The following is an 11,418-nucleotide window of genomic DNA, read 5'->3' as shown; positions in this document are numbered from 1 at the left end:
GCCAGAAATACCAACTCCGCTCCTCATGCCTGTTCCCAAGACTAAAGGGGAGATTTAAGCTAGGATTCAACAGTCCAAGGATGCTGACAAATCTAAATCTAAGGAGCCTATCACATCAATTCAGCATGACCAAAGTTCTTCACAATCTCAACAATTCCAAGATGTAGGAAAAGACAGATTCATCAAGGCTGTAGAAGGACCAAATCAAGATCAAGAATTTAGTGAACTTCTTGTAGTCTTGAGGATGTCTCTTCAAAAAAACTACATCACCTACAAAAGAGCATTGGCCAAGAACATCAACTTCATTAGGGCAGTGGTTGTGAGAATTGATAACTATTTGGAGAAAAGAATTATTGTGAATATCAATGATGCAGGTGCGGAAAGATGTCTTCAGGTGTCTCTTTTAAATCTCAGAACCTTAAGAGCATCTTAGCTGGATGTAGTAATTGACAAGGTACATTTGGTCATCACAGAGGACACCCAATTGCTTCATGAACTCAAAAAGGCTCAAATAGATATTTTTCCTGAAGCTTATCTATATCCAGGAAATGGGGTGGCCTACATCTGTTTTCAGACCAAGAAATGCAAGATCTTCAATGTTCCCAAGAATTGTGTTAGAGAAAATATGAGGCTGATTATGACACTTTAATCTGATTTGAAATACAAAAATAACAAGAAAATTGAAGATGAAGAAATAATCAGAATCCTTGAAAGGTATCTTGTAAATGCTGATACCATGTTGTCAACCTCATAATTCAATTTAAAATATGACAAGGATGATGATGAGCAGAAGCATGATGAGCAAAAAACTTCTGGCTCAAATTCAAGTCAATCTTCAAAAGCAACTGGGAGCAAGGATAAGAAGAAGAAGGAGAGTAAAGGGGATGAGAAGAAGAAGGAAGATGAGAGGAAGAAAGGAGATGAAAGGAGAAAGAAGAAGAAGGAAGATGGTTTAGGACCACAGAAACAATCCCCACCAATCCAAATCAACCAAGCTCAACTCACTAAACCTTTTAGCTCAAACACTCAACCATCCTTCACCTCAAAGCCAAAATTCTTATACAAGCCAACTGTAAACTCTCTTCTCAAAATCCCAATTACTACCGCTCAAACTAGCCTAAAGAAAATCTCAAACCTACTTTCATTTGAACCACCAACCAAGATCCACTTTAAATCTGTTGGGATTAAAACAAAGCAAATTCAAGTCACTGAAACAATCTTCTCACAAATTGGGGGAGATTGTTGTGCAAGACATGCCTGCTATAACAAGACTAAGTCAAATTGACAACCCTAAATAAGTTGTATGATAATCTAAGTTTGCATTTTGTATTATATCACTTAAGTCTGTAAAAGTGTAAATAGATTAGAATGGAGCATTTTTCTGTAAACAGTTTCAAGTCTAAGAATAAACTCTAGAAGAAGATCATGAAGATCATGCCTCAGAGACAATGTGAAGAAGTTTGGAGTTGAATAAATCTGTTTTGGAAAAACATTCTAAGTCAAGAAATCTACAAGTCACATATTAAGTCTTATAGAGAAGTCATTCGAGAACTCCATAATGACTTATCGAGAAATCAAGAAAAGCTTATAGAGAAGTCTCAGAGATATCGACAAGTCAAAATAAAGACATGAAGATTGGAGATATCGACATGTCAAAATATCACTAGAGATCTTAGAGATATCGATAAGTCAAAATATCACTAGAGATCTCTGAGATATCGATAAGTCTAATTATCACTAGAGATCTCTGAGATATCGACAAGTCATTTCTTCACTAGAGAACTCACAGATATCGATAAGCCAAAATGAAGACATGAAGATTAGAGACCTCGACAAGCCAAATTCTCTTATAGAGAACTCAGAGACTTCGATAAGTCAAAACAACTATAGAGTAATAAGAGATCTCGATAAACCATTACACTTATCCAGATGTCGAGTTCTTTATATAACAAACTGGAGATCTCGATGTAAAACTCAATTACAAAATGTAGATCAGTTAAATATTCAAGATTATCAATCAACAAACAAATAAATCACTAATTTGAGAATTCTACAAAAAGCAGCTTGAAGAATACATGATCAAAGGCTAAGATTAACTGACAAAGTAAAATCACAGACATGCACGATTTGAAAAGATATAGTAAGCCAGAAATATAAATTTTTATTTAACTTAAAGTAGGGTTTAGTACATGCTATTGCATGCTGTGTAAAACCAGTGTTTACTATTATATAAAGTAAACACTGAATGCTTTGTTTTTTAGAAGTAACAAAATAGATATAAAAAATCTTATAACTCTAAAGAGAGAAGCTGAGTTCTTTATCAACAAAGAACCCAGAAATTTGTAGCAAATCACTAACTTGGATTTTTATATAAAAATAAGTGAATTTTATAATCTTGTGTGAATAAATGAATTTTGAAATCTTGTGTGCACTGTCTTTAGTTCATCTAGCATAATATTGTTACATTTTTTATCTGTTTTCTTCACCAAGTTTAAGTAAATCAAAAAGCATTTAAAATGGTCAAAAACACATCCACCCCCTCCGTGTTGTATTCATTACCTAACAGAGCATTCTCTACCTATCGTATTTTATATATGTTCGTGGAAATTATCACCAAGTCAAATTCGTGTCTGGCTCTCTGGTGTATGCTAGAGAAATATCAATCTCATCCATATAGGAAATTGTTGGAAAATGTGGGTTTTAGCCCCACATTATCAAGTCAATTTTGAGTAGGTGTTTGTTGTGTGTGCGCGCAACAAGTAATGCTTGGAGTGTGTTCTCCTCCGTGAGAGTTTTCCGAGACATTTTGTTTAATTTGAAATGCTTAAGAGATAAATAGGATATAATTATTCAAAGTTGCTATCTTAGTGTTGAAAATTTGTGAAAGAAATGTAAGTTCCACATTACTTTTGCAAAGGAGCATACAATACAAAAAGGACCACGATTGTGTCATTTAGAGTCGTTAAATTTTAGAAAATTATAGTTTGATCCATTTCTTCAAGAAACAATATAAAATTATATCCATATTGAGGAACTTATACATTGCCTCTATTCTTTTGGTTTTGTAAATCCGTTTTGTTCGACTTCGGTGCACTTGGATAATCTCGCTACTATCTTTCCTGATATGGACAAACATCGCCAATGCACCAAGATTTGAATCACGGGCATGAAAGATTGATTATCAGAAATTAGGATTACACTCACGAGAAAAAGAGAAAATAGTAGGAATGGGAAAAGATCAATTAATTGAAGTGATTAACTAAGTGGCAATTTAAATTCAAGAAGAAAAATGGTCGGGATATGTTTCCGTTGAAGTTGCTACTATTGGTTGTTTTATCGTGATTATGTGTTCGAAAAGGTAACGCTTTTTCGATCAATCTGCCAAGCAAGGGTTTGAAAATGATGATTTTGGTGTTATTTCCCACGAATCATTATAATATACACGGAGGAAGACTAAAAGGCTGGAATTAATGGTGCCTCAAACATCAATCTTAAAGTTCAAGGTCAGATTCAATCACATCTTTGTCGATCACTGTTCGAATTAATGCAACAAGTTTGAATTTGAATGGTAATCGTTTTCCCGATGTCTTTTACGGATAAGTCCTTGTGAATATTATCACAGACTTAGATATTGTCTCGAACATATTACACACTATTTTATATGTACGATGTAGTAAGTCGGATTTTTACAAAAATAGTGTTCCTATATAAGAAATATAGTTTGCGTATATATAATTCTTCACAAATTTCGTTTTAAGCAAAATATGTCGAGTATATTTGATTTAATTTATATTTTGATCCATTTTCGGACAAAAAATATGAAATATTTTTTCGGGGGTATGCAATATTATTTTAGACAAAACGGAGTTGGCAAAAAGAGGCGGGTACGCGTACCACTCAGAGAGCACTGCTTTTTTTTTTCTTCCAAAACAAATGGAATGAAACAAAGAGGGGCTCTACCACAACTCATCCAGCAGCCGCCCTATGACCATGTATTATAGAGATTGAAATTTGGAGGCCTCTTTTTCATTATTTTAAAAACTAAGCATTTATTCTCGGGAAAATATATAATTATATATTTATTTACCATAAATATGTAATTTTGAAAGTAAGATAATCCAAATTGAGTTCATAGCAGGAGTGAGCATGAAAATTCAAAAACCGAATTATCCGAATTTTTGATCCGGTTTCCGCTTTAAAAAATCTGATAATTAGGATATCCGATCTGAATAATTCGGACCGAATATCCGATCCGGTTTTTTAATATAGATTTGGAATCGGATCTGGATCACAACTTTTCATAAAATAGGATATCCGGATCCGATCCGGTTTTTATTTTTTTTGATAAAAAAATTATAGATATAAATACATGATAAATTATATTTATTTAAAAAAAAATGACATTATGATTGTTTCTCCCCGAGACTTTTAAAGTTTAATGTTAATATTTAATTGACTTATCATTCCTTTATTAGTATCATCAACAAAAATGATACAAGTGCGTAATATCACTATTAACAAGTTTACATTAACCATACTTACTAATTTGACATAAGTGATAGTAAGAAATAAAAATTTATGTTAGACGAGTATTCTAAAAACTAGATAACGAATTTAATATAATTGTGTAATAAAAAATATGTTTATATTGATCATGAACGCTAATTTACAATCGATGTTTATATTAAATTAAGTTATGTGTCATCACATTTCCCAACTAATATTGTGATGACAAATGTATAATTTCATGCATCATTAGTTTTATAACTCGAATATGCATTATTTATCCTGTAAATCGTAATTTTCTTAAAAAATGGAAGTTTTAAATGGATTTGGATAATTCGATTTTCGGTCCGATTTAATTGTATATCCGAATATTTGGATATCCGGTTAAAGCGAATTCAGATACGGAATGTAATTTTAGCAGTTCGAAAAATCGAATATTCGGTTTGAATTTTAAAACCGGACCTGATATCCGATTTTGCTCACCCCTATTTCATAGTGTATTGACAAACATTATGTTCTTCCGATTTATTATAACATGTTTTACTAAATCTACTTATTATACGTCATAATAAACAACATATTTTAAAATATTAAAGTAAATTTAAGAAGTCCTTTCATTCTTACTGCATTTAAGATCATATTTTATTAAATGTTATAATCCGTAACCGTAAGTAATAAATAACTTTTTCTTATAAATAAATAAAAGTCCATTTATTCTTAGCGCATTTAAGAATTTAATTTAAAATAGATATTTTAACTGCCAATGGAAGCTATTAGTTTATTATTTTCCTGTTGGTTGGTCCCCCTTTTGAGTTGGTTAATGGGGCCCAATGGGACCCGTTTTGTGTTTTCTTTTGTCATGTAACTTTGTTTTCATGATTTTCTTGGGGCCTAATGTCATAAATTCGTTTTTTCCTCCAATCAAAACACTCTGCCGACGATCCTACAAAATAATTGCATGCTTATTCTACTTTGGTGGATGCTTGAATATATAATATCAACATGTTAGAAAAATGAGTGATCCGTTTTAGGGAGGAGAAAATCTTCCTTGACTTTTTAAATGATTTGTCTCCAAACTTATGTCATTTACACCTCTGTTTAACGTCCGTGTACATCTAACTCTTCACTACTTGATAGTATGAGTGTATCAAGTTGATACTGTGTTGCATGCATCTCACGGCGTATGTTTGGTTTGATTTGGTTTTGTACTCGGAACTTGTAATGAAATCATAGTTTCCCTTTGCAACTTGTAATTTTTTTTCTCCAGAGTGAATTGTAGCAAAGAATTCTGGTGATCTGATAAAAAAATACAAATCAGTAGAGATGGGTATTGTGAGCAGTTTTATGGGGATTTTTGGGTTTGGACTGGGAATCACAATTGGTCTTATTATTGGATATTACCTCTTCATCTATTTCCAGCCAACTCATGTTGAGGTCAGTTCCTTCCTGCCTGTTGTTTTTGTACTTGCAATTTCTTTTGCTGAGTTTAGCTAATTCTACATAGATATTATATGTAAAAGATACAACTAATGTGCCAAATTGCTAGTCTCTGTTTTGCCATATCATTGACTAGTTTACCTTTCTCATCGTATTCTGCACTGCGGTTCATTTTTCATGTTAATCATCAGAATCCTGTTGTTCCTACTTTAGCTGAGCAAGACTTTAAAGCTTTAAAAACTCTGCTTCCAGAGATTCCGGTTTGGATAAAATATCCAGACCATGACCGCGTAAGTTCTCACTGTTTTAAGCATTTATGAAGAGTTTTATACAGTTCATGTAAAGCATTACAGCCAAACTTGCAGTTGATTCTTTGTCTATCTTGTTGCATTCGACATTGATATGTTTACAGTTATATTCAGATTGATTGGCTAAATAAGTTCATCGAGACCTTGTGGCCTTATCTGGACAAGGTACCTTTAAGGTTAAGCCTTCAGATTTAGTGACATTCTTATTCTCCGTACTACGGCTGAGATGTCTATGGTGCTTAATTGTCAGGCAATTTGCAAGACTGTCAGGACTATAGCACAGCCCATTATTGCTGAACAAATTCCAAAGTATAAAATTGATTCAGTTCAATTTGAAGTTCTATCTTTAGGAAGCCTACCTCCTGTCTTTACAGGTTAAGCTACTCTACCTTTCAACCCTTGTATTTGAGATATCAAGCTACATGTGTAAATCGGAAAGATATTATTTCTTCCAAGATTTTAGGTGTCAAGCTAAATGCCAATGCTGTTGCCTCCTTCATATTGTTTTTATCCTCATCCACTCTGTGACATTTCATCTCAGGAATGAAAGTCTATAATACAGAGGAGAAGGAATTGATAATGGAACCATCATTGAAGTGGGCAGGGAACCCCAACGTCCTTGTAGCAGTTAAGGCATTTGGGTTAAGAGCCACCGTTCAGGTATTGGTGTGTGCGCGCACACACTAAGATACATTTAGACTACTAATTTCTGTGAGTAATAATGGTCTGTAGCATTTCAGGTGGTTGACTTGCAAGTATTTGCCTGTCCACGTATTACTTTGAAGCCATTAGTTCCAAATATTCCTTGTTTTGCGAAAATATTAGTCTCGCTCATGGAGAAGGTAGAAGCATCTCCAGACTTACTTTTCTGGTTGAACTTAGTTCTTCTTTTCCATGAACTTTTGCTTCACTATAATTTTTACTTTTAATCTGCAGCCTCATGTTGACTTTGGATTAAAATTGCTAGGAGCAGATGTAATGTCCATCCCGGGCCTGTATAGATTTGTCCAGGTGCTATCGTGATGCTTATGTTGTCCAAATTCTTCATTGTTTTTGAAAATACTTCTGCTTAACTTTCTCGAAGTTTTACAAAATTGTAGAAATTTCATGATCCAGAACTTAGAAACTTAAATCTTACCTAATAGCTGTTTACTGTTATTGTGATGTCTACCTTGACTTGAACTGTTCTCATAAATTGTTCTGATTTCTCGATCTGTTCTTCCAGGATCGTATTAAGGACCAGGTTGCAAATATGTATCTATGGCCTAAAACACTTGAAGTACAGATAATGGATCCTGCAAAGTAAGTGCAATAGTGCAAACATTTTAGTCTTCCCCTCAGGCATCACAATGTTGTTTGCTCTCACCAAATGTATCTACTTGCTGCCTACTGCAGGGCTGCCAAGAGACCTGTAGGGATTCTCCAAGTGAAGGTTGTGAGGGCAACAAAGCTTAAAAAGAAAGATTTATTGGGTGCTTCAGACCCTTATGTGAAATTAAAACTTAGCGAAGACAAACTTCCATCAAAGAAAACAACAGTAAAACAGAAAAACTTGAACCCTGAATGGAATGAAGAATTCCATTTAGTCGTCAAGGATCCTGAGTCTCAGGTTCTGGAGATTGTTGTGTATGACTGGGAGAAGGTAACAGTTTTTCCCCTCATTTAAATCCAATTTAATTAGTTGTTTTTTTGTTAAGGCCAGCAGAAGCAGGGTTTTGACAAGATACTCACACACACACACACACACCTGCCTCTAATAATGCTCAAACTTTCAATCTCTTGTTACCGGGAGAAGAGAAATATCAAATTAACATAAAATATTAAGGGTGCAACATAAATGTAATCCAGATTTTTTGGTTACTGGCTGTTCTTTCCTTTTTTGTTTTTAAAAATCACCTTCATAGCAGATACGGGCGCATAAACTGGCATTATGGAAACAAATTAAAACTTCCTTATTACTATACGAACTATTTTGATCTTGGTCAAATAATTATTGCTTCTTATTTCTCCTTGCCGAGGTCATGCCTTAATTTATCATTTGTGTGGACATTTTTCCGAGCTCAGATTGGCACACATGAAAGAATGGGTATGAATGTTGTGCCAGTGAAAGTTCTTACACCTGATGAAGCCAAAGTTCTAACACTTGATTTGCGGAAAAACATGGACCCTGAAGATGTTCAAAATGAAAAACTACGTGGCCAGCTTGTTCTTGAAGCGGTTTACAAACCTTTCAAGGGCGATGAGATTCCATTTGATCCTGGTAATTCTAGCGACGTGCAAAAGGCTCCTGAAGGAACACCTGCTGGCGGGGGTTTGCTTGTAATTATTGTTCACGAGGGTCAAAGTATGGAAGGAAAGAACCACACAAATCCGTCAATTCGTCTATTATTTAGAGGAGAAGTAAAAAAAACCAAGGTAATTACTTTCATGTTGCTGTGCATACTCTTATAGTCTTATTACTAGGAACATTCTTTTACCTTTTGGTAATATTACCTTGTTATAGCAGTAAAATAGATCATAAAATGCATGTTTATTGATCAACTGCAGACTGTGAAGAAAAACCGAGATCCAAGATGGGAGGAGGAGTTTCAGTTCATGCTGGAGGAGCCACCTATTAATGACAGGATTCATGTGGAAGTTGTTAGTACTTCAAGTAGGCTGAGTGTATATCCCAAGGTACACATAACATCCGTAATTATTTTATAACCTCCCTAGTGACATCCAAAAATTAAAGGGAAGTTAGTGGTAAAAACGAATCTCCGATATTGAAATGAACTTAGGTTCGATCATTTTCCCCTCCCACTAGGTCAACAGAAACTCAAGTTTTTTATATCACAGTGAAACTCAGAGAAGTTCCTAGTGCAACACCTTAACTTCTTGTAATATTCTTATTTTAACTGTTTGCAGCAACTCTTATGATCTGAATCAACTCATATCTACAATTTTTTTTTTATAATATAGGAAACACTGGGTTACGTAGATATTTACCTTTCGGATGTGATCAAGAACAAGAGGATAAACGAGAGGTACCACCTCATTGATTCAAAAAATGGTATGATTCAGATTGAGATGCAATGGAGGACTTCATCTTGAGCACAAGAATGCAAAATTTGTATAGTAGACATACATTTTCCAAGCAAGAATATGATCCCTTCACCTTCATCATATTTCTTTGTACAAACATTTTACATAGCTTTTAAATGAAATAGTACATATTCTTCAGCTAAATAGTTGATATATCTACATCCTACTGGCGTTGTAAATGCAATGTTAATTGATAGAAACAAAGCTTCTACAGCTTGTTTGATGAGAACCGTTGGTGTGATTTGTGGTAATCCACCAAAAAGATGGAAAGAAAAGTACACACCAAAATTACTTGTTGGGCCGGAACTTAATGGTTTTATTGCTCATAAGAAATCAAATCAAAGATTGGTTTACCGTCTTAAATTATTTCTGTCATCTATACTCTTTATTAAATGAGTATAATTTTATAGTAGGCCCTTGTTATATTAACATAATTAATAAAATGGTTTTACACTTTCATAAATATATTGTTGTGACAACATTTCATGTATGTCGTATAGCTTGAGGGGCGTTTGAATGCATAATGAGACTGTTAATCGAGCACATTTAACCATGAACTAAACACCTCCTAATATAATTTACTCAAGCTTTTCTAAGACATGATAATCTGTAGCCAGAGTATCAGACTATTAAAAAAATCACCAATCTTGGATTTCAGCAACTTAAAGAATTTACAGAAGTCTCCCGATCAGACAATGTACATAAATGGCACTAATATGCGTTAAGATTTTTATACATTACACTATCAGTTCTACCTACCGAATCGATTTAACATAAGTAATTAGTTTGTGATCCGAGTTCTGCTACCAACACTGATCAGTTTCCCATGATCTCTGGCTCCTGTAGCCCTTATACCTTGAATTAACAGTTGCGGTTGAATAATACGGTAATCTTGTCCTTAAAATTTGAAGATCATACTCTGCTCGTTTCTGCGCATCAGACAAAGTAGTATAAGCTGCACTAATCTGCAAGAAAGCCTCCGCAGACGAGTCACCCTTTCCTTTAGATGATACTACATCAGGGTGCATTACTCGTGCCAAACTCCTGTAAGCAGTTTTGATCTCGCGATGTGAAGCTCCCATTTGAATTCCTAGAACATCGTACAATGAAGCATTTGTCGACATTGATTGATCAATGTACGAGTTATAATATCCGGTCCTACTTGCATTCGCTGTTGATGAAACCGCGGAGACAGTGTGAAACGTACGAGGTCTCGCGCTACTTGGAACCGTGGGAGCAAACTTGGGACTGGAAGAAGTAAGAATGTGGAAACTTGAAGCCGAGGAGAAAAGAGAGGCCATTAATGTTGTATCAGAAGATTGAGAAATTGTGGATATAATGTAATGTGAAATTGTGAATGTTAAGGGGGGTGGAGGAACATATATATAGAAAGTTGAGATCTGAATAATAAATGAGGTGGAGTTGAGGTAGTTTGAATTATAGTTAAGCTTTAGAAGATTCTTAGCTTATCCGTTGGTTTCTGCTGACTCGGCTCCATTTCCAATTTTCAAACATTTTGGACAGAAGCGACCGAATTTTCAGTTTTCTCCTATCTACAACTTAGAATGACGTGTTTTGGATGCGTGTCGACTGTGTTTCACAGATAGGCATTCAACTCCTGCCTCCTTATACGGTGATTAGTGGTCCTCCTCTTTTTCCTGTCAAGTCATGTAATCATATTAAATTCAATTCCATTTCTACAACCAACTTGTACAAGCGAGCTAATCCGAATTATAGAAACTACATTAGCGATGATTGGGCATAGTATTTTAAAAGGGATGTTCATAGCTATGGTAACCCGGTAGGCGTCTAATTTGCTATTGTCAACAAGGACATTTGCTACTGTTAACAAGGTCGCTATAGGCGAGCTGAAAGTAAGACACATTGCAAATGATTGATGGAAACAACACTTATAAACTTTAGAAGAGTACTTTGAATTCTCGACATCATAACCGGAGAGGGAGATATCGCTATATCAAGAGATTTTGGATATCACGTAATCATTTTCCTTTACGATATATGTATATTAGATAGTTATTGATCGTATGGACCATATTACTTTGTCGTATATACAAGTAGTTTT

The 11,418-nt window shown here is 34.5% G+C and overlaps 2 protein-coding genes across 3 annotated transcripts; one reads left to right on the top strand and one right to left on the bottom strand.

Annotated features, from left to right (window-relative positions):
• The first annotated feature begins 5,503 nt into the window (after positions 1-5,503).
• LOC141720840 (synaptotagmin-2-like) lies at positions 5,504-9,479 on the top strand. Of its 2 annotated transcripts, XM_074523478.1 has the most exons (12): positions 5,504-5,940; positions 6,135-6,233; positions 6,366-6,416; positions 6,502-6,625; positions 6,793-6,911; positions 6,992-7,093; positions 7,188-7,262; positions 7,477-7,553; positions 7,647-7,893; positions 8,316-8,666; positions 8,799-8,927; positions 9,213-9,479. In XM_074523478.1, exons 1-12 carry the CDS (start codon positions 5,830-5,832, stop codon positions 9,342-9,344), a joined length of 1,617 nt encoding a protein of 538 aa, XP_074379579.1. In that variant the 5' UTR covers positions 5,504-5,829; the 3' UTR covers positions 9,345-9,479. The 2 variants fall into 2 exon arrangements, with proteins under 2 accessions (XP_074379579.1, XP_074379580.1); XM_074523479.1 differs by lacking the exon at positions 5,504-5,940 and having other exon boundaries at positions 6,137-6,233; positions 6,356-6,416.
• Positions 9,480-10,138: 659 nt separating this feature from the next.
• On the bottom strand, positions 10,139-10,636 carry LOC141719529 (chaperone protein dnaJ 11, chloroplastic-like). Its single transcript, XM_074521907.1, has one exon. It carries the CDS (start codon positions 10,634-10,636, stop codon positions 10,139-10,141), a length of 498 nt encoding a protein of 165 aa, XP_074378008.1.
• Positions 10,637-11,418: the final 782 nt, after the last annotated feature.

This window comes from Apium graveolens, chromosome 4 (assembly GCF_009905375.1).
Source record: "Apium graveolens cultivar Ventura chromosome 4, ASM990537v1, whole genome shotgun sequence".
In the NCBI taxonomy this organism is placed as follows: domain Eukaryota; kingdom Viridiplantae; phylum Streptophyta; class Magnoliopsida; order Apiales; family Apiaceae; genus Apium; species Apium graveolens.
This window is presented reverse-complemented; position numbering and strand designations above follow the sequence as displayed.